This window comes from Pezoporus occidentalis, unplaced genomic scaffold (assembly GCF_034315485.1).
Source record: "Pezoporus occidentalis ecotype Australia unplaced genomic scaffold, CSIRO_AGI_Poc_V1 ctg199, whole genome shotgun sequence".
Classification (NCBI taxonomy): domain Eukaryota; kingdom Metazoa; phylum Chordata; class Aves; order Psittaciformes; family Psittacidae; genus Pezoporus; species Pezoporus occidentalis.
Genome location: NW_026913844.1, coordinates 1,212,838 through 1,239,253, shown reverse-complemented (window position 1 = coordinate 1,239,253; position 26,416 = coordinate 1,212,838). Strand labels below are relative to the sequence as shown.

Below are 26,416 nucleotides of genomic sequence, written 5' to 3'. Positions count from 1 at the left end.
GAATTCCCCCTTCAGCCCAGCTGCTATTTTACCCCATTCCCTTGACTTAGAACACACTGCTCCTGTCCTTCTCAAAGGTGGCTGTTAAAGACTGACCAATACCCTCAAATCGCTGCTCCCCACCCCTCATGGGGATCCTCTCCCCGTCAATCAATCACACAGGACCACACCATTTACGAAGGATTACAACACATTTTATTCCCACGCAGCCGTGTCACTGAGTACAAACATAAGACACAAACACCAACACAGACAGACAGCCCCCCCCAGGGCCATTCACAACTGTCCCACCAGGCAGCCCATGCCAGTTGACCCCGACCCTGCTCTCGCCCTCTAAAAACCTCTGCCACGGCACACCACGCAAACACAGCAGAGAATTCCATCCCTTATTCCTCTGGCTCTCGCTCCTGCTCACCAGAAAAACACCTCTTTGCAAACACTGGGACTGGCTTTTCACCACTACAGCACAGTAACACGCTTCCCAGTCCAGCAGGGACAAGCTCAGCTTTCCACTGCATACTCAACAGCAGCTCTGCTCTGGAGAGCCAAAGGGTGACATCCAACAATGATGCCGTGCTTCTCCAGCCCATGACCCGTACTGCAACACCTACCTCTGGTTGAGTCCGTGCACTCACAAGGCACTGACAGCAGCTCCTGAGGATGATGAGTACCCCAAGCTGTATGTGCAAGGGGACAACACACATTTCAGCCCACCCCACGCTACCAACAGGGGTGTGGGCCACCTACAGTGCATGCTATAGGTAGGGAAAGCCTGGAAATAAAACCCCCTCAAGTACCACTTTGTTATCAGACACCTGCAAAAAAAAAACCCTCAAGCACCACAGGGATGCCAGAAACCTGCAAAAAAAGCCCCCTAAGAAGTCCTACATTGATGCTAGCAAACATAAAGCTTTGCCTTGATGCTGTTGCTGCTCCTGCCACATGCCATCATCTTCATGTCCGTGGCCATACTCTCTCCAGGTCACGTCCCTCTGTTGCTTCCACGTAGCAGGATGGGTCGGCAGCAGTTGGCCGCTGTGGGGGTGCTGTCTCCTACCCTACAAAGACTCAGGCTGACGTGAGAACAGTCCTTGGCTGGGTGGCAGAGCCGTGCCTACGAGGTCAGGTCCCGCAGAGCTGCGCGTAGCCACAGCCAGAGCTGGGCTGCCACCAGAAGGGTTGCTTGAGCACGGTGCTCCTCTGAAGAGCTGGAGGCTGCCAACACAACAACACCCCCCACATGAGCTGGTGTCCCGGCACACGCACAGTGGGCACCTCCATCCCTCAGGTACCACGCTTGTCCTGCAAACTACGCCGGTTCTGCACTACCAAGCACCTCTTCTCCATGGGAATGGTGAGAATCCACATCACTGCCCTCTGCAGCCCTCCTATGTATGACACACTGGACATTCCAGACACGTTTCCCACCCTACTGACCCCTACAGCCCCTCAGTAAAAGGGGTTACACTTGCCCAACTCCTTTGGCACCATCCCCAGTACTTGCCCCTGCAGCTCTTGCCGTCCCCTTGCAGTGTCCCCGTCACACAGCTACACAGGGGTCCGTCCGCTCGGCTTGTGCAGATCTGCTCACAGCCTCCATTGTCCTCACACCAGTCTGATCCTGGGCATAAAGAGCAAAGGCAAACACCTGAGTGATGCTCCAAAACCCCAAGCCCCAATCCTTGGCTGCTTAAGACCCCACTCCCACACTTGCTCCTATAACAACGGGGCCCACAAGAACGTGCCCATTACCTGCTGGATACACCTTCACATTACACATGACATGGGAATGATGCTAGGATGGGGCTAGCCTCTTGTCATCCCCCATGACCCCAAAACTGCACCTAATCTGATGCCGACAACCCTCAAAGGGGAATACAGACACGAGCACCCACAGCATGGGGCCACACAGCCAGAAACAGAACTCTCCCTGCCCTTACTACCTGCCCTGCTGTCATGCCATCTCCATGCCAACAAACACGTTCCCAAGCAATGCAGACCCCTAATGTGGCCCACACATACACTCATTTGACCAGCATCCTTCCCGTGCCCCAGAATCCTCGGGCACCCTGTGGCACACCACCAGGCTCTGCACGATGGCAGACAAACCCCTGCAGCCTTCCTTGGGGTTACACACACTTACGCTTCCTCCTGATAGGTCCCACCGAGAGGATCTGCTCCTTGGTCTCCTCAGCGAATGCGCTGGCCATCCTTGTGTGCTGAGGGCAGTTCTGTGTGGGGAATTTATTTATCCCCATAAATGCTCCTTCCGTCACTCTCTGCTCATGTCCAGCCCCTCTCTGCTCCCCGCTGGCCAGCCCAATGGGACCCTGGGAGCAGGCTCAGAGAGCACTCTTTCTTCCCGGTGTCTAGAGGGACACACGACCCTCCCGGTCCCAGCATCTCCAGGCACTGCAAAGCAAGCCACCCATCCCTTGGCCCTCGCCCCACTTACTATTTTGCAGGAGTACTTCTCCGAGTCGCAGAGCGAGACAGCGCAGTGGAGGTGAACTTCATCGTAATCCCCAATGAACTTGAAGACGGTGACGTGGAAGCGACACGTCAATGACACCCCGTTCTCCTCTATGCCAATGGTGTTGTCCTTCATGTTTTGGCACCTGTGCAAAAGCATCTATGCTCTTATCAGCCCTCCTATGACCAGGACCCTCTCTTGAGGGTTGTCCTTGTCCCCCACAAGGCCCATTTCCATGTGTCCTGCTGTGCCTGATTCCTCTGTGCGTTGTGCCCTGCCTCTGTAGCGTGTCCCCTCTCAAGCACTTCTGACTTACTTCACTGTACTCCTGCTTCCTCACAAGCCACATCCCCCTGTCACATAGAGATGCCCCAATGCCCATGGCATTGGTCCCACAAGGAAGCCTGCTTCTATCTGCAGCTGGGACTCCATCACACAACACTACCCCTTCAAGCACCCTCCCCAGTGAAAAAACACCACACCAAAAACCAACAGTGCATGCTGGGCAGCCTGGCCCACGGTCACTCACCCTCCCTCGATGATGAAGTAGCGCAGCTTGTCATTGCTGTCCCGTGACGGGGTCGCGTAGCACTTGTTCAGCATCAGGATCAAGTGGTTGGAATCAGCCCCGACAACAAAGACCCCCACGTAGAGCACATCCCGGGTGGTGAGAACCACCTCACCCTGCCGGTAAGGGTGCTTGTAGGACGAGTTCTTGTACAGGGCCATCTTGGTGGTGAAGCTCCCTTCTTGTGTCGGCACCGTCAGGTTAATTACACTAATGAGCAATAAAAAACATACCAGCTTGGATGGAGGAAAGGCTATGAACCGACTTGGTGCCTTGCTTTGGACCCTCACCATGTCCTCCTCTGCCTATGTGCTTCTGTGCCTCTGCAACAAGAGAGGCTACGCAGCTCATCCTGGCTCCTACCTGAGCATTGGCCGCACCACTGAATCTAGGGAGATCTTGATGTCCAGCTCATAGGCACAGGAAAACTCCACGTTGATGGTCCTGTCCCGAGTGATGATGTTGCCTGTGTTGTTTGCACTCTCGATCCACACCGTGTTCTTGTACACTATATGCGTGCTGTTAGACTGCAGAAGGAATGCAGGGAGTCGTTTGAGATTGCCTGCCTTTGCTTCCCTGCTCCTAATGAACGCCTCAGCCCCTAAATGAGCTGTGTGACACCGAGGGCACCCTGCCCCACTGCTGCCTCTAGCCAGAAAGGGTACAGTATGGTAGAGCTAAGAACTACTAGGCTAGTCCTTACCCCTGACCCCCACCCCATCAAAGTGCCTCCTGAGCATCACACACTCATGCACGCCTCAGTGCCCTAACCCTGGAATTGAGCTCCTTACGCCCACGTGCTTTGTGCCTGGCTCACCTGCACCAGATTGCCACAGTTGCCTTTGGTGTTGTTGATCTGGAAGGAGATGAAGTCCTCCCCTTCGATGCCGGGGCAGTGGCGGTCGTTGACCCGCACGCCTTCACGCTCAAAGCCCAGCTGGAACAGCTTGCACTTCGAAATGGACACCTCCATTTGGGCAGCTTTGCAGGTCACCTCCGCATCAATGATGTCGTGGGTGGCTAGAGGAGAAGAAGAAGAAACAGCTTTGCATCACCACATATGGCACCACAGGCCTGACTCTCCTCCCCACCACCAGAAACAGGCTAGGATCATCTCCTCCCCGTCTGACATCTGCTGCTCAAAGTGCTCCTGAACCAGAGATGCCCATAACACGCACTCCAGAAAACTTGCTCCCATCCTGAATGGTCACAAACCCCATCTTAGCAGAGGTCCTGGTTCTCAGCATCCCCCTTCCCAAAGCCCCATCATTACAACAGCCAAATATGCACCCGCGCTGCTCGGTGCCAACCCTGCAGGCGGGACCAAAGGACTCACTGTTTCCATAGGGTGGGGGCTCGATGCAGCCACACAGCTCCCCACCGTTGTCCAGCTCGCAGCTGCGGTTGGGGCAGTCAGCTCCTACACAGGGATCTTCCACCACTCCTGCTAAACAGCACAAGACAGCACAAACACGATCTTTACTCTCAGACCGCAAGGTGGGTGCCTCCAACCATCACAGGACACCCCCCTCCCACCGGCTGCAGTCCCAATGGGACCCGTATCCCTCAACCCCGGCTCTCTTACAGCAATTCTCCTTCTCGATCCACTCGGTGCCCAGGATGCCGAAGGTGCGACACGCCTCGCCGTAAGCAGCCAGCGAACCGCATAGCTGGACCTTCTTTTGGTTGTAGCAGCCATCCAGAAAGCAGGACTCGTAAAAGGGCAACGGGTCCAGGAGGCCGTAGCAGGGCTGGAAGAAGCCTTTCATGTCGGTCAGCTTCAGGCAGTAGCTGTCGCTCTGCAGCTCCTGGATCTGGACGTTGTCGCAGGAGGCGGTGTACTGCGAGTACTGCAGCTCGTTGCAGCTGTGGGCACCGGACACATCGCGGAGGCTCCCGTCGCGGCCGCCCCGCTCCCGCTCCCTCCCAGCGGGGAAGGGCCGTCCGACCGCTCACCTCTTCTGCATGCCGTTGGTTTTCCAGCTCTGCGCCAGCACCACGCTGCTGACCGCCGGCTTCCCCCGCAGCGTCGCGTAGTCGTCCGTCCGGTCGCCGTTGAAGTTGCCGCAGAGGCCGCACACCTTGTTCTGCAGCCGCTCCCCGATGGTGATTTTGATGACGTTGAAGCCGTTGTAGCGGATCTGGATGTCGGGGCTGGAGTCGATGACCAGGAAGCCCTCCTGGCTGAAGATCTTGGTGGAAAGCCCCGTGACGAAAGGGATGCTCACTTGGCTGCCGTTCACCTGATGCGGGAGAGGAAACAGCACTGGTGACCCTGCCATCCTTTCTGCCCACAAACGTGAGTTGCCCTCAGATGGCTCCATGGCTACCTCCCACTATCCCAGCTGTGAAAACACACCATACTGCCTTTGGCAGGGGCTGGCGTATCCTCCTCCTCCTTCTTCCAAGCCTGATAGATCGCTCTGATCACACTGCCTCCCTTAAATGGCCCCACAAGGCTGTGCCATAAAGGGAACCCTACTTATGTGCAGAAGCTCTAGCCTGGGACTCACCACTCACAAGAAAAGGCCACAGATGCTGCCCTTTGGAGACTGAGCGATGCTGCAGCATCTGTATCCTTTGCTCAAAAGGACAGCTTCATAAGTGCCACCAAGAAGTGGACGGGCATACAACTACAAACCTCCACAGCTGCTTCAACAGGGCCTTCCGGTGCTCTCACAGATACCGTCGTGTGGCCCCATGTGCCATCCCACTCCCCACAGCCCCTGTTCCTGCTCTGGAGGGGGCAGACGCCCCTGCCAACACCTTACCTTGACCGTATTCCTGTCACTGATGAGGATCTGCTCCTCGTTGATGTAGAAGTACACAGGGGAGATGATGGTGAGGTTGGGCGAGGACCACTTGTCAAAGTTGATGATGAGCTGGAAGGAGAAGTCGGGCAGCTTCTGGCAGATGGTGGAGAGGACGAAGGCGCAGTTGGCAGGGAAGCGCAGGAAGGCCCCATCGAAGGTGCGGAAGACACCGCCGCCTGCTGCCAGGCAGAAGGAGCTGCGGGTGCTGAAGCAGCCGCGCACGCCGTTGCGCAGCCCGCACTCCTCGTCAGACTTGCAGTGCCGCGGGTCGCACTGGATGAGGTTGCGTCGGAAGCAGCGGCACCGGCGGGTGCAGTCCCCGTTCCAGAAGAGCTGCTTGGGCTGAAAGAGGGACCCATCACAGGCCAGCAGGGCTGCGGACCTCTGCCCTACCCTCTGCGGACACTTGGGCAAGCAAGAGCTGGCAACGAGGACAGAGGAAAAGGTGCAAAGGACACGCTGGCAGCTTGCACCCACCCCTTGCAACACCTCCGAGACCCACAGGCATGAGGCAACTGCATGGCTCCCCTGCCACCGCAACTTCCCCTGCCTCTCGTACATGCACAAAACCACAGCGTGCTAAATAACTCCCCTTCCTGCACCCTGCTGCCTGCCAACCCATCTGCTATGGTCCCCATATGACAGTACCCCAATATTGGCTCCTTATGGATGATTTTGCCAGACAGAAAGATTCGCTATGCAGCACACTGTGGAAAGACATCCCTCTCCTCTCTACCCCCCCGTACCCCCTAGAGCTGTGAGAGCCTTGTGCTGCCACTGCATCATCCCCTCCCTCACCGACAACCTCAGTTTCTATCACCAGCATGGTACCAGGCTCTTGCCTTGTGGAGTTACCAACACCACTTTTCCCACTCCTCTAGGAAACATAATTCCCATAGGCCCTCAGATCAAGGCTTCCCACGCTGGCCCTCCTCACACCAGAGCTCGAAAAGAGTGGCCATGCAAGCCCAGCCTTGACACAGGGATTATGGTCTGCAGTTCAGAGAAGGACTTGGGACACTGCAGGACAGCTTGGCCTCAGCAAACATCCCACATGCCATTGCTGGGACTTCTCTATGGATCTCACTTCACCTATCTCTGGCTCCGGTCAATGCATATCTACCTGTTCTGCCCCTTATTCTCTGCTCACTCTTGCTCAGTGCAAAAGCACCAGACTTCAGAGTAATCCCCAAACATGGCCATGAGTACACGATGCTGGGGAAGGACAGGACCTGTACCTCCAGAGCACTGAGGCTATGACCCTGGCAAAGACTCACTATGACACTCAGCCTGGCCTGATCACCATCCCTGCTCAGGGCCCAGAAATATCATAATGAGGGAAGGAGAAAGCCTCAAGAAGAGGACACGAGCAGCGTACCTCATAGTATTTGCCATCGGAGTAGCAGCCGCAGTTGTGGGGAAGGATGCAGCTCTTGCCATTGAGGACGTACCCAGGGTCGCACTGGCATCCCTCCACACAGTAGTGGCTGCAGTCACTCTTCAGCCGGATGGCAGCGCATCGAGGCTGGCAAAGGGACACGCAGCTTTCGTAGTGGCTGTTGGGGGGGCAGCTGATGGCTGCAAAGGTACCAGAGGACAAAACAGATGATAGACCAGCCGGGCAGCCAGCACCACATCGGGCTGTAATCCCTGCTGTCAGCATCCCTGGGGGTATAACTCCCCGGCCAACATGGCAACACTACCCAGAGAGGGATCTGAAACTCCTGGGCATGCAACTGAAGGCAGAAGGCAGCCTTCATGCCTCTGTCGTATGCCACTTGCCAGCTGCATAGTCCAAGTTGATGCAGTCCAACACCTCTCTGTACTCACCACTGTCTCTGAGGTCCTGCACCCTGGCTCCCTGCTCTCCCACAAACAAGCTTGCTCTCTGACACCAGACTCCCTGCAGCAGGGATGCTCGTGCTGGCACTGGTGCCTTTCAGGCAGTGTACCAAGCCTCTGTGCTCTTCATACAGGAACACGTTTCAGGGCATGTTTTCACAGTGTGAAGCCTGCAAGGGGTGCTGCCCATGCCTGAGCAGGACACTTCTCCCTGTGCCCCATCAGGGATAATTCCTGGCATCCAGGATGCTGGTCGGCAGCCTCAGCACCCTGCCCTGCGAGAGCAGCGCCTTCTGAGCCACAAGTTTAGCTTGTTAGAAGGCACAATGACATGAATGTAATTTTCAGTCTTGTTAGCAAAGACAATTGCTTCCCATCGGATTTGCCAGGCAGATCAGCTGCCAAGGAGGCTTGTGGTCCCCGTCCTCAGGAGCCTAATTGCACATCACATTGTAATCTTATTGACAAGAGCTTATGGCTTCATAAGAGCAAACACATACTCCTGGCTTTGAAACAGACTAATCTCATTTAACAGTGGAGAGGGGAGGCTGATACCTTCTGAACCTGAGGCTTCTCCCTTTCCATCCCTGCTTCTCCTCCTATACCACATGCAGTTTGTAACAACTCCAAGAGAACACAGTGCTCCAGACATGATCCCATACCTCTGCCTCAGCTGGCAAGCATGGGAGGGAAAAGCTGCCAGCCCTACTGGTATAGCTTTAGCTCACCACTCTGTTGACTGGCCCCTTATCTGGCAGTAAAAGAGGATCCCCAAGGCCATCCCCAGGCAGTGGCCATGGGGACCCTGGACGTGTCTGGGTCGATGGCCTAGACTGCTGGTGCTCCATGTGGTGCTCTTCGAGCCCTCTACAGGCTCATCTACAGTGGACAACCCCAGGAAGCACCTCTAGTGCAGGAGAACCCGGTCGCAGGGTGACACTTACAGCACGAGGTGAAGTTCCTCCAGCCCGTAATGGCAATGCCCTGCGTTTGGCACGTGCTGGCGTAATTCTGCAGCCAGCTGCAGGCTGTTTGCATGGCTCCCCCATCGACACAAGTGTCAAAGAGGCAGTTCTTGTAGAAGAAGCTGGGGCTGATCTTGCTGTGGCATTTGGCAAAGACACCGCTTTGGCTTGGGATGAGGCTGCAGAGCTGCTGGGGTTTCCAGAAGCCTTCCACCTTCCCGCAGGCAGGGCAGCGGTCACCACAGCCCACACGGCAGAATGCATCCCTCTTCACCCAGCTCTGGACAAAGTCGGTGATGCTGCCGGCTTGTGCACCGCCTGCAAGCACCAGGTCATCCTCTGGGTTGCCATTGTAGCGGCCACAGAGGCCGTAAGTGAGGTTCTGGAAGCCACGTGGGATGGTGACAGACAGGAAGGTCTTCCAGTCATACACCACCTTCAGCCCAAAGTCAGTCTCGACCACGATATGAAAACCAAAGGCAAAGATGTTTACTTTGCCCTGGCCCAGCTTCAGGGGCAGGTAGAGACGTTCATCATTGACCTGCGGGGGAGGAAACAAGATGCACCATGAGTGGGACTGATGGTCTGAGCTGCTGCAGGAGGACACAAATGAGGGCAGCTCAGCACTCCCAGAGCAAGGCAGCCAAAAAGCTGTGCTGGGCAGCATCTTTGGGATGAGCCCAAGCGTATTCACTTCTATATCCTCAAGAAAACCTCTCAAGCCATACAGTGTCTTGTGCCTAGGGAATCGCTCCGCAGTTTGGGAGCTGTGGCAGGGAGAAATAAGCATAGCCCTTGTGGCCTCATACTCACCAGCACAGTGTACTTGTAGGCACGGTGGATGACAATGTTGTAATTGAAGACCTCCACTTCGACTTGTTTCACCCACAGAGCCAGAGAAGTGTCCCGATCCTCATTCTTGGCTGTGACAGTGAATGCTGGGAAGGTATCTGAGCGTTCTGCCCTTGGCCAGGCAATGGTGGTGCACAGGACCAACGCACAGCTGCTCTGGAAGTCAAAGGAGTAGCCATCAAAAGTCAGGTAGTGTCCATAGCCGGAGATGATGCAGGAGGCGTCAGTGCGGACGTGGCAGTAGTAGAGGCCGTTCTCCTCCAGGCAGTACTCATCATCCTTGCAGGAGACGTTCTCGCAGTAGACGCTGTTGTCGGAGCCGTTGCAGTAGCAGAGGAAGTGGCAGGAGATGTCCATCCAGAAGGTCTGGTTGGTGGCCAGCTGGCGCCCCTCGAAGTTGCAGCCACACTCACCACGGGGAACGCAGCGGTTGTTGCGCAGGGCAAAGCCCTCGTTGCACTGGCAGCCCTCTGCGCAGGTATCCGTGCACACGGGGCCCGTGGCCAGGGTCTCACAGGTCTCCACGCAGCTCATGCACTCCTCGAAATGGCTGTTCTCCGGGCAGGTGAGAGCTGCAGGACCGACAAACACGGAATGTGAGCTCCCAGCTCCAGCAGAATGGGATGGAGGAACAGGCAGAAGATGGGAACAAATAAGCAGTGACCAATCTGGGGGGGGGGTGGAAGCAAGAAGGGAAACAGCTCCTTCCCACCCCTTTTGCTTCCCATCCCCTTTGCAGCACCCTCCTCACATCACAGCCCTGTGCCACTATGAGCTGACCAACACCTCCTCTCTCTATTTCAAAGGGCTCCTGAACAGATGCCTCCCTCAAACCTCCACAGTGGAGACAGGGGCTGCCTCCCCACCATGTAATTCCACACTGGGGATTTTTCACATTCACTTCTGAATTATGAATGTTTTCCCATCAACGGCAAGTTTATAGCGACAGCTGAAATCAAGCGTTATTCAAATGATCCTCTGGTGGTGGCGTTCAGCACTGTCAGACACCATCTGCAGCTCTGGAGTGCTCCTACACCGCATCATAAAACTTGTGATGCCTCCCGAAATGCCACCCTGGAATAGTTTCGCTGGGAAATCTGTCTCTGCCAGCACGAGCACAGCTTAGAAGCTATTGTTAGTACATGGGGCGGCACTGCCTTGCCTTCAGGCTCGTGACACATACTCATTCCTACTGCAGTTCTTCTCCATAGGCTACATGAGAACATGCTCTGTATGTGCCAGCCTCCCTGACAGCAGAAAGTTCTACTGGGCATAGCTCTTCCTATAGCAAAGCCAAGCTTTGGTTGACTGGTAGGGAAAAGAATAGGAAAATTGTCCCAGAGTGCCAGGTTTAGGCACTTGTGTCCCTACCCCTTCATATGACTTTGGATGTCTAATGCTGCTGCGAGTGCTGTCAGGGCCTACCCCCCAAATAGCCCTTCTCCTGTTGAGTGTCTCCCAACACAGCCACAGAGGAGCACGCTGTGGGTCCGGGGTACCCACCAGAAATGAGAGAGGAGGCAGGGGAGAGCCTGAACACCACAACATCCCATAAGGAAAGCAGCTCTACCTCTGTACACCCGCAAGCTCCTGCCAAAACCACTTCACCCAAGGTCGGTGGGGTCTACATCCCCTTCTCCCCACCCTGGATACTTAAAAGCTTTGTTGGACTCACGGCAAAAACTGTGGCTCCTCCACTGGCCAACGTCCACCTCTGCGTTCTTGCAGGCGCTGGCGTAGCGTGCCACTGAGTCACACAGCTCCGACAGGTTGCCCCCGCTCTGGCACAGACGGAAGAGGCACGTCCTGTAGTAGGCCGAGACGTTGACCACACTGTGGCACTCCAGGAAGGAGCTGTTGGTGGGGTCGTTGATGATGCCGCAGTTGGAGCGGCTCCTGTAGAACTTCAGCAGCTCCGAGTCGTTGTTGCAAGCCTTGAGGAGGTCCCCGCACTCCCCATTGCAGATCTCATCAAACGTGGTCCAGCTCTCCAGGAAGAGCTCCAGGTTGTCCGTGCACTTGCCCTTGGGCAGGCAGAATTCATCACTGGCATTGCCATTGAAGAAGCCGCACAGGCCACCAGTGCAGTTGAAGTAGGTGGTGGAGAGGCGGATCTCCAGCAGGCCTGAATCATAGTAGCTAATGGCCAGGAGCCCCTCTGACTCCATCACGGTGCCGTTGTCACTACGGTAGATCTCCAGGTGGCCAGAGGGGTGGAAATAAGGCAGCTCCACATCATAGCCATTCACCTACAATAAAAAGCACATCAGGACACTTCAGAGAGAGTTATGGGACTTTGAGTGGCTGCTCCTGTCGGCCGGCCACACCACACTGAAGACACACTTCATGACCTGGAGCCAGCCTCCAAGACCCAGAATCTCCTTTGAGTGAGGGCATACAGCTGCTTCCTTGCTTTTTGCCCCATCGAGAATGCTCTTCCAGGGAAAAAACAAGTTGCAGGAGTCAACAGCAATGCAGTAGTCTCCAGAGCTGACACAGCAAGCAAACAGAATAACAGTGCTGTGACAACTTTGCACCGTCTCATGGGCCCACACAGGGTTCCCTCCAAGTGCCAGCATGGTGTCAACCTGGGGGAATGGTCCAGTGCCATAGACTCATAAGCCCTTCTCCAAAGGGACATGGATCACACTTGTGAGCCACTGCCTCCCGCCCCGGCCCCGGGAGGGACCACCTTGATGGCAGCACCTTTACCTTGATCTCCGACAGGCTGGTGCCTCCAATCTTCACCTCTTGACCAACCACTTGGATCCGCACAACACGTGGCCCATTGGGAGCAGATCCGGGCTTCTTCTGGCTGATGTCCACCTCGATGAAGTCTGGTTTCTCAGGGCAGGTTTTGAGCAGCGTGTAAGAGTTCTCCAGTGGGTAGAGGAAGGCAACACCATCAAATGTCTGCAGCACCTGGTTCTGCCCCACTAAACACAGAGTCTCCCGCTTCGGGTAGCAGCCCCGGTAGCCGTCCTCAATGGCACAGACCTCTCCTTCGGGACAGATCGTGTTAAAGCACTTGGCCTCGCCGCCTTCCTCGCATTGACACTTCACTGTGCAGTCTGCCACTGCCCAGAAAGACTCCCCGATGGCGTAGTACCGGCCGTCCACGTCGCAGCCGCACTTGTGTATGGGGACGCAGCGGTCGGTGCTGAGGACGTGGCCCTCATTGCACTCGCAGCCCTCGGCACACGGGGAGGTGCAGGCCAGTGGGGCTGTGAGGTCTGAACACGTGGCAGGGCAGCTGCTGGCACACACTGAGTAGTGGCTGAGCTCTGGGCACTGCACAGCTGTCACTGTGGGTGCAGAGGGGAGACAAACAACAGGAGGACTACGTTACAGAATGGTTCAGGGCTACCCGTCTCCTATTGATCCACAGCAGTGACAATGCAGAGTGACCCAGGAGCCCAGCTTGAATTGCCCCCTCTATTTCCCTACTGTGCCTCCCTGGCCATTCCTCCCACAAAACAGCCCCAGAGCCACTGAGTCACCCACAGCTATTTAATTACACAAGCGTCCTTGTTCTGGTCCAGCCTCCATCACTCGTCATGCCTCATGTGTGCCAAGTTTCACTGGTGCAAGAGTCTGATGCCATGAAGAGAAGGGACCCATCTGACTCCCTTCACTCTGGACAACTCCCTCCTCTGGATTTCTCCCCCCTCATCTCACACACTGCTGGGTAGACCGCTCCAGAGGAGAAGACTCCCGGCCCGAGCACACGAACACTTACTGCATCCCGTCTGGGTGCGCCAATCTCCCACCGAGATTCCCAGGCCCTGGCACACCGCGGCGTACGCTTGGATGGCTTGGCACAAGCCAGTGCCGTTATCCCGAGCGCCGCAGAGGTCATAGACGCAGCTGTGGACGAAGGCAGTGGGGTCCACTACAGCACTGCACTCCCACAGCGGCCCGTCACTCTTGTTGATGAAGCCACAGTATTCAGAGGTGAAATAGAGCGACTCGGTGGCAGCGTCGCAGAGGCTGCAGTTCTCCAAGCACCCGGATGAGCACTTCCGCTCGGGATGTGGCACTTGCCAGCTCTCGCCCAGCTCCGGCACGGATGTGGCCAACCTCCCGTCTGAGCGCAGGGCATCGTCCTCAGGGTCTTTATTGTAATTGCCACACAGACCGCACGTGGCGTTGATGTACGTGCCCGGAACGGAGACGGAGGCATAGTGTTGTCCATCATAGGTCACCAGCAAGCCAAAGTCAGTCTCCAGGGCTGTGGACAAGCCGCTTTGGTAGACTTTTATTGCACCCAGTTCCAAAGAGATGGGTAGGGACACCACCAAGTCATCCACCTGTGGGAACAACACCAAAACACTAAGCCAGCGCATGAAATAGCAGAGCCCTCATACTGGGACACAGACAGGAGATGTACAGCCCTGTTACGGGGTCTTAGTGTCAGGGACGTGTGCAGGAGGACAGCCATCAGTAAGCCAAAGGCATTTGCCACCACAGATGTCCCTTATGCCCAGTCCCTGAGGGATGCAGAGGGAAGTGCTGTCCCATGCTCTCCAGGCTGCCATGCAGTCTCACCACCGCCTCGGAGGAGCTGACCCAGCAAGTTCTCCCCCTTTCGGTGGGGCTCTTACCTTTGCTTTCCCAAAGCTGCCCTTGGGGAGGACGATCTTGTGCGAGTAGACCTCTACAAAAATATCCCTGAGCCAGGAGACGGAGGAGCCGCCTCGGTTCTCGTTCTTGGCCTCCACGTTGAAGTAGGGCAGCTGGGAGCCTGGCCAGCACTGCCTGGTGAGGAGGTAGGAGCAGGAACCCTGGAAGTGAAAGAGGAAGCCGTCGAAGGTGTGGTAATGTGGATCTCCGAACACCACGCAGGTGCTGCTCTCCACCGGCACGCACTGGAAGAACTTGGTCTTCAGCTCGCATGCTTCAAAGGGGCCGCAAGCCATCTCCTGGCAGAAGATCTCATTGTTGAAGTCCAGGCAGCGGCACTTGGTGGTGCAGTTGGCATTGTCCCAGAAGATCTCCCCTTGACGGAGAAACTGCCCTAGAAAGACAAGAGATGGAAAAACCCATGCGAAAAAGAACAGACTTGAACTGCACCGTGTCAGTCTCAGAGGGGTCTGCCAGCCCTCCAAAGCATCCTGCTGTGGGCTTCTTGGCTGCTTTCGTTGGGCAGACTCTCAGCAAGAGCCACTCGGCAAAGCACTGTGATGACAAGCTTCATTTTCAATGTACAGTGTGTCCCCTCTTTAAGTCCTGCCCATGCCGCAAGCCCATGGGATGGTGTGAGTGCTGTACTGAGCAGGCTGGCTGACTTGAAGGCTATTCCTCCTGCTTTCAACACCTACCACCCTCTTTGTGCTTCAGTACTGCAGGACACAAGCCATTTGTGCTATTTCCTCGGAGGGAGAGTCCACTGGTAAAGCTTGTGCCTTGTGGAAGCCATTTCCAGCACTGTTGCTGTACTCGTGTCATCCTTCAGCTTTGTTGCCAGCCCCACAATTCCTCCATTCACATAACTTTGCCAGTCGGAGTGCGAGTCTGCCATCAGCTGCCCAGAAGCAATTTATTCCCATTCAGAAAGTGCTCATAGTAGCTATGAAACCAAAGAGCTGTTGATAAGTAATTTCCACACCATACACCAGTGACGACAGGAAATGATGAGTGATCACACAGCAATAGACTGAGCAGACTTGTTACACGGCGGCACTATAAAGGGAGGCAGGTTTGTCTGGTGAGAGACATGAGAGGCAGAGAGAAGACGAGAGAACAAGGGTGGCAAATACCCGTGAGAGTTTCCCTCTCTTCCATATGGCTGCCTTTCACACTTCTCATGTGCATGGCTTCCACCGTGCGCGTTGCCTGAATTTACCTCTCCTAAACTTTTTGTTCTCTTCCCAGCCTGCTACAAAAATAAGAGCTATTTTCTGCTTCCCTGCAACAAACAGCATCTTTCCTTAGCAAGACCCACTAGTGAGGGCTCCTGTGCCAACCTTCCTGGTGTGGGGTTGGGCACACAAGTGCTACTAGGCATGGTAGGCCACCTCCCCTCCAATGCCACACACTGCATCACCTCTTGGAGAGGACTGTGAAACACAAATCCAGTGGTGGGTCTATCCATCTTCGCCACCTCCATAGCTGAGACAGGCTTTCAGCCCCTTTACCTTTATTCCTGAGGTCAGTACCTGCAACAGTGGGACCTGAAACCTCCACGGGCTCCAAGACCCTTGAAGCCTCACGGACCTTCTTTAGTACAGTCCTTGACCATAAAGAGGCCAAATGTCTCACACTGGTGACATGTCCAGTGTCCTTTGGCAAGTGACAGTCCTCTCATGCTAGAAGGACTCCTGGAGCAAAGTCGATGCTCCTGACATTTTATTTGTCGAATGGTAATGCAATAATCTCTCTGCAGCAGAGTCCCTGTGCAGTCACTGTGGGCATCTATAAATCCCTTTATATCCTCATGCTGTCAATGTCACATTTCTTCTGCCCCCAAAATCTGATTTTCTTCTGCAGAAACAAGGGAAATGGGACTACACCATGAGCTTTCCTACTCTGGGGGCAAAGGAAATTGCTGTTCCCAGCTCTTTCCCATTGCTGCCATCAGCATCACAGAGAAGAATCAACATGATGGCTCAGTGGCACTGCAACACACTCGGGCTCCATCTGCCCTTGACTTTGGGTTAGGGTCTTCTGAGCCCCACAAATGGAGGCTTACAGCAATACCATGTTACTAAAATCCCAGGAAGGAAAACAACCTAGCACCAAGGCTTGTTTTGCCAGGTGATCATGCGCTGCATGCAGCGGCTCAGACCCTGCTCACGTGTTTCTGTCCCAGCAGCTGCAGCTTGAGGGGATGCCTTGGCAAAACCAAGCTGCACAGCAGCTCTGAGCAGTCAAGCACCTCTCCACCAGCACCCCAAGAGCATTACCTTTTGCTACAGAGCCCCCAGACATGAAAAAGGGCAATGTCGTTTCCCCCTTACCTCTCAGGCTGCAGCCATTGGCTGGATCTATTTCTCTGCCATCTATTTTGAAAGCCCAGCGCCCGGGGACATTAACGTTGGTTGTTTCTTCAATATTGACTATGTCTGGGGTTCTGGAGCCGGGGATGCTAAAGAAGTTGGTGATATTCCCACCATTAAAGCCAGCCTAAAACAAGTAAGAGAGCAAACTTCATTACACATCTTTGCTATGGTAAAGTGATGCTGCATTTCCACAATCCTCTGTCCCCCCACAGTAACTCCGGACTTTTAAAGTCTCTTTTCAGACATTTCAGTTTTCAGGTAGATTGGATGAGAGTGAAAAGCTTAACAGGTACTACAAGCACTATGGGTGTATATTTACATATGTATATACACATGGAGCACTCATCACCTGTGCCCAACAGTGAGCTTGCAAGGCCAGCGCTGGAGATGTTGAGGGACTGAGTGAGCTCAAATACACTGGGAAAGCCACAGGCAGCCAACTGAGAGCTCAACAGAGATGTGGATATGAGAGTGTGAGCCTCACCTGGGCCATCACCCCACCGAGACCAGTTAGGGGGTCCCCTCCACTGGCTGTCCCCGTGGTCCAGCTGATCTCATGGTAGTTAAATATGGCAAAAGAGGAGGCTCCATCTGTGATCAGGACCGCTTGGAAAGTGTTTACCTGTTGAAAAAGACGAGCACATTCACAAGGTGATGCTGCTCTGCTCACTCTGCTCACCTGCCCTGCTGACATTCATCTCTAGCACCATCTGGGTGAGACGGGGCAGGACAAGACTCCCTTACATCCAACTTAACGCCAATAGATGGCAGCATGAGAATAAACTGGCGGGGAGAAGCAGTCGGCAGGATTGGGGTTGTTACGACCTGTTATCTCCCATTACCCTATCTTAGCTTTATTCCTCGCCGCGTTATCTTACCCGCTTCCCTTCCACGTTCACATCCTACAACACTGTTAACGGCGCATTACATCCAAGGCAGCCATGTATATTATGAGCTGCTTTGCTTGGCTGACAGATGCCCTTGGTACCTGCTAAAGCTGCTGCTCATTCTTCCTTTCCCTTAAAATGACGCTGCATTTCCAGCCCCCAAACTCCAGATACATTCAGATGACTGCCAGCCTGGGCCCCGGGCTGGGAGAATGTGCTTTGCCAGCCAACAAGGGTGACATAGCCCCAAGCTCAGAAGACAGCCCCAAGTACAGAAGATGCCTCTCCCCTTGAGATATCCCCTCTATCCTTCCAGCCGGGATACTTCTCTCTGCTTTTTGCATCTCCCTGCCCTCCCCAATCCCTGCCCAGCCTACACCAGTCTGCACTGGGACCATGCCATGATAAATAAGTGCTCCTTCTGCTTCTGAGCGAGCAGGATTTTAGCAGAGCAGAAAGCATGGGCTGTCCCCTTTCAATTACTCAAGAGCAACACTAGGAGCCTGGGCACAGCAAACTGTGAAGCAAATACAGCCACAGAAACACAGATGATATGGGAGAACACATTGATGGAACCATCTCGTGCTAGAAAGTGTTGGGGCTTACCCTGTCAGCAACCCCCAAGCCATGCAAGCAGAGAGAGCTTTAAAAGGTGAGCACAGGGACCTGCACTCACTATTTGCATGCCACAAGGGATGTCACTTCCAAGGCACATTAGGCTCTTGAAAAGGGAGGCAAAGCAGCCTGTAGGAGCTGTCAGAGAGAGTGAGAGGTGTGGGAAGAGCTGCTTCACAGAGCTGCAAACGGTGCAATTCACACCAGAGCAAGCAGAGCGCAAGCTAAGGGGAAGCCATCATTTCCGTTCCTGCATCCTTTCCCTGGGATTCTGCCTGCGTCTGGTTTCCCATTCACCACACTTGCTCGCCTTTCCCGAGCCTTTTCCCGTGGCCATGAGCTCAGAAGGCACTTATCACAAAGCAAGATCGCTTTGCTAGTACAACAACAGCTCTTCAACGGAGCAAACGCTGCTCCACTCAGGTGCCTCTTCGGGGGTGGTGGAGCTGAGCAGGTACCAGGAGGTTTACAACGTGTGCTGCTCACGGTCAAACACATCCTGAGCACCTAACGGGACTCTCACAGCTGAGCCCGTTGGCTCAGGTGTCATTGAGGGGCAGTAACTGCGGTGCCACATTCACACAATTGTTTTCCTGCAGCTTTTCTGCACTGCGATGAATTCCCTGCTTAAGCTGCATCGTGCTGCTCCACGTGCCAACCCGGAGCCCTGGCTGCTATTGAACGGGAAGGCTGCTCTATAACAAAATAAATTGCATTGTGTTGCAAATGTAATTCTTCAGGCAATACACGAATCTCTGTATTGCTTGCTGTCTGCAAATATATATATATGTATTATTTTCTTCCGCAAGCACTGCCAGGACTGGCAAAAAATATGCATTAAATCTCAGCCTCTCTAACAAATGGAAAAGAACTGAACTGATTATCAGAGCCAGCTCCTTGAGACAGAAGGCCACAGCTTTTGGCACTCACAGCACACAGGCTAATCCTAAACGACCCTGGCCCCAAACAACAGCAGTGATCTTTCGCATCGCTATCTATGCCCCAAGCTTCCACAGGGGCCCTACCAGCAACACATCAGTGGTCTGGCATGGACCTTTTGACACCAGCTGTGGTTGCAGCTCACGTATTAGCTAGGGTTTTAAAAGCTGTTCATGCCCTCAAAAGCATCACACTGCTGTCTCCAAACTCTGAGATACATCTTGCACTTGTATGGAAATTGAGGAGCTACCACGACTGGGTTGCTAGTGTGACCCTCTGGTCAGTCTGGATCAGGCCGCCCATGCAGGCAGACCAGTTGTCATCACAAAAAACGCCATCAGTATTCCCTCTGGCTTTTCCCTTTCTACCTCAATGTCTGAATAGAACAGCCACTCAGCCCTTTTCTAGATGCCCTCACCACCCTCTTGGATTAACGCTTTGCAGAGAGCACTGCAGCCTCTGCCACAGAGAAAGACATCATGATTTGAAAGGAAAAGGTTTTTTTTTTTCCCAAATAAATACATATTAAAGCTCTCATTTTCTCTTTCCTTTCTCCAGCTCCTTGGAAACTGTATTACTTCCAAAACTTAATTTACCACAGATTCCTGCTCCTTTTCTGTTGGAGCAGCCCTCCCTCCTCACACAGGCAAGGAGCAAAGCTTGTTTCAAAGCTCATTTCAAAGATGCTGGGGCCTTGCAAGGTGAGCTCAGGGTGCAAACCAGAGCAAACTCATGTTGGATCCTGGATAGAAGTGGGCAGTGGAGAGGGAAGGGCAGGTTACAAAACCCAGCCTCAAGAGGATGACCAAGGAGAAGAAAGGAGCACAGAGCATAAGATTCTGACCAGTGAGAAAATGAAGGGCATCCACCTCTGCAGCCTGTTCTTTCCATCACCAGTTTATCCTGCACCCCTGTAGTGGACAGAACTGATCCAGCACAGGAGCAAGCGGGAGCCTCGAGTGGTTTATATCGTGACATAGCTACTGTTCAACGCCAAAAGTTTGGTTCCATTATAACTGACTTTTGCTTGAGGTCCCTGTAGCCTCCTGCAGAAATAGCTCTTTTCTATCACTGCAAAATGAAGGTGCCATATCACAGTACAGAGAAGAGGGAACTGAGGAGCAGGAACACAAAGCAACTCAATTCATGCAAAAAGGCCAAGACAGCTTTATCCATGTATGGATAACCTCAACCATCAAACACCACCCGTCAAGAAGTACAGCTGGTGGCTCTTACCGGAGTCGTGCTGCTTCCTCCATAGAAAGTGACTTCCTCCCAGGTGACGATGAAGACCCAGGTGGCAGAGAAGGAGGACATGTCCTTGAAGTGCTTGCGGATGTCCTTGGAGGCTCTCCTCAGCAGCTCGGGGTCCGTGCTCTCCCTGTAGTAGATCTCCCCCCGGATGCCATTGTGCACATCAGCCCAGAAGGGCGCGACGAAGGCCCGGCCGTCCGTCAAGGGGAAGGCTTCTGGTGTGAACTGGCTGACGAGTGCGTTGAAGGAGATCACCCCGTTGTTGTTGACCTGCACAGAGACCCGCTTCTGTTTGAGCAAGCCTCTGCAGGGAGCAGAGAGCTGCTGCTTTATCAGGTGAGTGACCTGGGGCAGAAGGTGTCTTATGTAGTGAGAGCTCTGGGTTTACCCAGCTTTGGAGAGCAGCCCTGCAGCACTGAGAGACCCTGGCCTATGACACGGGTGGCTGCACGGCCAGGAAGAAGTCCCCTTTGCCAGGCTTTTGCTGTGCTTTCATCTAAGAACACAGCAGCCCATCCTTGTCTCAGGTACGGGTCCAAGCCATTGCAGTTGTGTTTTCCCCTACAGGTCTCTGCATGTGCTTATTTCTTGTCATGTAACAGGAATAATGTTCCTTGTGTCAAGGCCTTAGCTTTGCTGTATCATTTAATCACCTACAAAAAATTTATTGCCTTTTATATTCCTTCCTCATGAACATTAGCCCATTAAATATACCTTTGACATTCTTAATCATAAAACCTATCAGTTCATGAAATCTAAGAACTTGTCAGGTAGGTGCTAATAAATCTTCCAATTCCTGATGACAGGGAGAGAGTTTAAAATGCAGCTGCTAATGGCAAGAAAAAGAATAAAGGGACGGTCTGCTTCTTCACTTACATAAATGCTCCTGTATGGGGCTCCAAAGAAGATGAATGGGACGGAGATCTTGATCTCAGGAGAGCTTCCATCATCCACTTTGGGCGTTTTGGTGTCGTTCTGCCAGAACGGATACAGACTCTTCATGGCATGAGCTGGAAGGAGAGTGAGAAGAGAGGCCTTATGGCAGTGCCAGGAAGGTGCTGGGGTTGCCTATCCCCTAATGTTGACCTCCTGGGAAGAGCAAAAGAGCTGCCTTGCCTTGCCCTCCCCTCCTTCCCCGGTGTGGATGTGCCACAACAGCTCCACAGTTTGCTGGCAAAACGAGGTTTCCTGCTAAAAAGCACTGTCAGGGAACGTAATTGCCTCTCCTAAAGGTATTTCAGAAGACAGTTTTGATGTGTTTCGGTACAAGCCTGACACTTCCTAGCAGAATAAAAGCCACTGATCGGCTTGAGTTGCAAGCGTCCACTTCTGGGCATGTGTCCTTTGCCATTGCAGCCTCTACCAGATCTCTGCTGTCACCTCATGGCCTCCTTCTTCCAGTTAGCGACTGGAGTGGCTCATCACAGAGCAAATGGGGATTTTGCTGGGTTTTCCTCCTCCTCCTCCCCTCTTTGCTGTAGAAAAGCAGTACCTTGGACTCACGACATTCAATCTTGGCTGACATGAGGCTCTGAACAATCCTGGCTCTCTTCACCTGGATTCAGGACATGCTTTGGTTCCCTAGCCCATGCCCTGCACTGTTCAGGGGCCTCCAGCTGAGGACAGCTTGCTCTTGTGCCCCATTATGGATGCAGGAGGAGCTCTCCTTGTTGCCCAAGCTATCTCCTAGTCACCCTGAGGATGCTCCCTGCCTGGGAGTAGGGAGCCTCCATCTAACCCTTCTTCACAGGTTCAACTGCTTCAGCTTCCTCTGGGAAAGGAGACAAAGTGAAGCCTGGCCTAACCCACTGGCATCCTGACTTCATAAGACACACATGTGCCCCACCAGACATAAAGGGAGGTGGTGTGTGATGGTGTCTGGGCTGCAAGCCTGGTTTCACAGGTATGTCCGGAGGACCACAGCAAAACTCCTGGCTGCTAGGTAGTAAAATCAGTCATTTCACAGCTGTAATGCACCTGACCAGTTATTGCAGCTGAGGCTTAGCTGAGACAGGCATTTTACTTCTTCTTTAAACTGGAAACTCAGCAGAAGCTTCAGCACTACTAGTGTGACACTGCCACACTTTAATATGCATCACCTCCTGCAGCCAAACAGCCCAGCAGGCCCCCACAGGTTGTGATTTTTGCCCTGGAGGGCATTTCTCGAGCTAGCCCCCATGTCAGGCAGCACACATCTGCCACATTACCCACCCATATTGGTGGTCCCTCCCTCCCCATAGGAAACACTAGGTTCACCCTGCGTCTTGCCCTTGCACCAGCCAAGGGGCTGTGTGTGTTTTCCAAGCTCTCTGTACTTCCCAGCATAGCTAACCAGCGTTGGCCTCCCAGGCAGGAGATAACTCACCTTGCTGCCGTGCAGTTATCACCAAAAGGGCCACCCAGGCCCCGAGAACTGATCGCTTGTTCATCCTACGGGAAGGAAAGAAACCCGGACACGTATCACATCAATGGGAAAACGCATCCTCAAGGAAGCCCTGGGTGATGCTGAGTGCCATCACTTCCTGAAGCCACCGCCATGAGCATGCTTCAGAGACTGAGGTCCCTCACCCACCGGGCAGACCCTGGAGAAATGTCTGCTCTCTTCAGTGGTGTAATGAGATTTCCCTGGTGATAGCAGCAAATAACCCTGCAGGTCCTGGCAAAGTAAGCCCATAGCCCCAGGGAAGAACCCCTGCTCATTGCACGCAGTGTCTGCAAGTTGTAGATAGCCCCGGCTCTCCGTGGGCTGCCTGTTCTGACAGTTCAAAAGCAATTCCTTCCCGATGTACCTAGTGTGAGGACAGACACCTCAAGAGCAACAGCTTTGCGCTGCTCCAAAGACAAGAGCCGATGCAGAGCTGAAGCGTGCTCTCCTGGGTAAGGGGCTTCAGGCACCACTTCAACTAACGCTTTGTGCTGGCTGCTAACACAACAATCACCATTTTTGACAAGTGTGAAAGAAGCACAAACATTTACACAGCTGGGCAACTCCTTGCTGTACAGGAATCAGTGATAGAGAGAGAAACGGATACAGGGCTGGGAAAATGAAAGCGAAATCCTGCGCCAGCTCCAATTCCTTCTGTGCCTAATGCAATTTGTTACTCATTATTAATTCAATAGAAACTATTGCTAAAACACCTGCTTTGATTACTTCGCCTGTCGCTTTCCCTTCATTACACGCAGGCAGAGCTCACACAGAACTCCCAGGAAGGTATTGTGTGCTCCCAGCGTGTGCGCGCCCGCCAGATAAGTACGTGATCAGCTTCAACACAAACTCTGTCTATGCATCATGTACAGCCTTAGTTTCAGTATCTTTGCCTTCCCCCTTTATACATCCCATGCATTTCAGTTGCGTGGACACGCTGCCTACAGAATCTAGCATCTCTTTGTGTTCTCCCTATAGGTCTGCCTCAGTAGCGTATGGGGATCAACAGATCCAACTCCTTCCAAGTATACCTACATAATGCATAGAGCACAGGACTGCATCAGGGAACATGCCATCATCTGTCGCACATCCCTGCCACTTGTCTCCCACTACCAGGAGCATAGAAAGCATGAAACACAGTGGAAGGAAGGTTCCTCCCTGCTTTGCTGCTCCTCAGCATGCCACTCGCATCAACACGGGCCCACAGCAACTGTTTTCTGCACTGAGAAAAATTCAATCCACCAAGGAAAAGTTTTACCAATCTTGGAAAGACAAAAGGAGAATGTCAGAATTTCACATAAATCATACATCTGAGTCACTGTGGATTCACTAGGAGAGACTGGGCACACAGTGACTACAGGAAGCTATGGCAGTCAAAGAACAAGAGCTTGGGAAGCATGACAGACGATGCAGAACATGCTACTTAACATATCACATTCAAAACTACAAAGTTTTAGGTATGGAAAAGAAAATTACCAACCTGTTTTGTAGATAGAGGAGCAACCTAAATCTGAAATTTCAGACAGATCTTGGTAGACCGGGGAAAAATCCTATGTCAATGGAGAATGCATCCCGGTCCTCCTTTGCCAATTATTGCCGATGACTGAAACAGTGTCTCAGTCCCCTTGCTCTTGCAATTGTAAAGTCTGTTTCCTTCAATGCTGTTCCAGGGCTGGAGGAGTGTTGAGTTGCAATCACAACTGTTGCCTCTATTGATAACCAGCAAGCTAATCTGCAGATCAGATTCTGGCCTGGAGAGGGAAAGAAGCCTCTTTCTTCCCCGAAAACTCACCCCCCTCAGGTGGATTCAGATGGAAATGCCAGCGAGCCGGAGCCGGGCTTGCGGCTGTGCTGCTCAGCATCACTTTTTACCAAAGGGAAAAAAAGAAACCAACTCAAAAGAACTGAGCCCCTTCCTCCTTTGTGTCAGTGAAAAAGCACGCCCATCTATATAATGTTACAGGATTAGCATTAAAGAGTGCTAGGCTTAAAGCAGTGTTCAAAGGCAGTGCCCCAGAGTTCCAACCGAGTTACTTTTCCATCCAAGTCTTCTTTTACTTTCTGTAACTTACTTCTGATTTTACAGGTGGGAAAGGGAAAACTTACCCAGTGTTGCGTGCTCTCTCCACATCTGCCGGAGAGGGCTTCATTGCTGGTCCTGTTTCCACCCTCTCTGGAAGGATTCTGCTTGATCCCGTGGGAAGCTTCACTGGGGGGCTGCTGTGTTATTACTGTTTTCATTCTAGCAGCCTGCAGTTCCACAGGGACATAATGGGCTGAGGGAGGATGCTTTCCATGCCCGTGGTCACCTGAGCTGAGCAGCTACCAAGGATGCTTATTGTTTCTCAGGGCTTGGTGATGGCTGCTGCTCGGTGAACGTTTCAACCTGTGCTGACAGCCTGGGAAACACCATAAGCCCCAGAGAGTGGTACCTGCCAAAGGTCTGCAGGCCTTGAACTGTGTTACAGAGACCAAGGCTCTTCATGTGTAGCCTAAGATCCCGACTGCTTTCATTTGATTCCCATTGGTGTCAATTGAAAGAGGCAGAACAGCAGCCGAGAGGTGATGGATTCCGCAGTCGGCAGAACCCTGCGCTACCCATACACACACTCCCTGCCCTTCCATCAGGACAGGAGGGGACAGGAATGCCAGCAGCCAAACAGGAAGCACTTAGAAGCCCAGAAGCCTTTCCCAGGACCCTGGCTGCTCCTAGAACTGTGTCTAGCAAGTTCAGCCCCAAAGTGCTGCATCTTACCTCAGCAGTTTCTTTTAGTACATCAGGGCACCAGGCAGCGCACTGCCTCCACAGCACATCCCAGAGCTTGCTGGCTCCGTACACCCCAGCATGGCCTTGCTAGTAGGAAGCTTCCTTTTTTAATGTATTTTTCCCCACTTCTAAACCAACAACTACTTTAGGAGGGCTGGGGCACTGTAAAGCATTGACTGGTATTTCAGGGGCAGTTACTTTTCCAGCCTGCCATTCCATGCACCACGGCTTTTCCTTTCCATCCCATACAAAATGTGAATGTTACTAGCCACAGAAAAAAATCAATTGACTCTTCTCAGCCTGTTTTGTAACACAGAGAAAACCAGGGAAAAGAGGTTTCCCTCTGCTCCTTTGTCAACTTAATATTCTGGTCCTGTTCATCCTGGGCAAGTCTACACTGAAGAATTTTGATTAGGTTTCACAGTCTCTTTGGGGAAGACTTTGTCTTCTAGGCTATTTTATTTTGGCAGGGGATGCTCCCCTCACGCAGTGCTGAGCAAACAACTGCTTTCCCTCTTCTTTTTATCCTTCTACCAGAAAACCTCCTTCCTGTGCCTGACCTCAAGGAAAACTCAGCATTGCAAGATGAGATAAGGGGATCTCCGGCTGCTTGACCTCAGCAAAACAACTGCAGGAAGAGCCGTATTGCATTCCCTTTCCAAGGGACCTGGCCCAGTCCAGGGAAGACTGCATCCCATCCAGAATCCTGAAGGTCATTTGGCGCAGGCCAGCATTGGCTTAGCTCATGACTCCTGCTTTAGTGGGGATGCTGCCCTCCCCATCACCACCTACAAACCTTTCCTTGAGGGTGAAACTTGTTTTAACCCCTAGGCCAGTCCCACTTAGGACATGGAGCAGGTAACGGAGAGTGAGCTGGAGCCTTCCTCAGCACCTGGAGTGGAGATGAGTAACCACCATGGAGGAATACAGTCCAGAAGAGGATTAGGTCTTCCAGCATCCTGACTTCTCCTTTCAACAAGCACATGTCACACAATGAGGTGGCTCTGCCTGAGCT

The 26,416-nt window shown here is 53.2% G+C and overlaps 1 protein-coding gene across 7 annotated transcripts; it reads right to left on the bottom strand.

Moving 5' to 3' along the window:
• Positions 1–559: 559 nt before the first annotated feature.
• On the bottom strand, positions 560–26,416 carry TECTA (tectorin alpha). 7 transcript variants are annotated; one of them, XR_009964553.1, is made up of 25 exons: positions 24,115–25,053; positions 22,575–22,639; positions 21,086–21,219; positions 20,192–20,479; positions 16,999–17,136; positions 16,473–16,638; positions 14,118–14,530; positions 13,253–13,823; positions 12,226–12,818; positions 11,189–11,762; positions 9,475–10,085; positions 8,641–9,202; positions 7,233–7,432; positions 5,813–6,196; positions 4,998–5,284; positions 4,627–4,907; positions 4,378–4,488; positions 3,859–4,061; positions 3,405–3,568; positions 3,003–3,251; positions 2,456–2,618; positions 2,144–2,231; positions 1,501–1,621; positions 814–1,215; positions 560–772 (listed from the first exon to the last, which is right to left on the bottom strand). XR_009964553.1 is itself a non-coding variant. In XM_062617645.1 (25 exons), the coding sequence occupies exons 3-25, from the start codon at positions 22,636–22,638 to the stop codon at positions 1,059–1,061; spliced, it is 6,522 nt and encodes a 2,173-aa protein (XP_062473629.1). In that variant the 5' UTR covers position 22,639; positions 24,115–24,884; positions 26,294–26,416; the 3' UTR covers positions 560–1,058. The 7 variants fall into 7 exon arrangements, 4 of the variants coding, with proteins under 4 accessions (XP_062473629.1, XP_062473630.1, XP_062473631.1 ...); XR_009964552.1 differs by having other exon boundaries at positions 560–788; positions 831–1,215; XM_062617645.1 differs by adding an exon at positions 26,294–26,416 and having other exon boundaries at positions 560–1,215; positions 24,115–24,884.

What these genes read in the sequence shown, in the direction of transcription:
- TECTA (XM_062617645.1), bottom strand. Translation starts at nt 22,638, where the DNA reads ATGAACAAGCGATCAGTTCTCGGGGCCTGGGTGGCCCTTTTGGTGATA. An exon ending in GTGACAGGAATACGGTCAAG is followed by an intron (nt 5,285 to 5,812) that starts GTAAGGTGTTGG and finishes CTCCCGCATCAG; the next exon opens with GTGAACGGCAGCCAAGTGAG. An exon ending in GTGGTGCGGCCAATGCTCAG is followed by an intron (nt 3,252 to 3,404) that starts GTAGGAGCCAGG and finishes ATTGCTCATTAG; the next exon opens with TGTAATTAACCTGACGGTGC.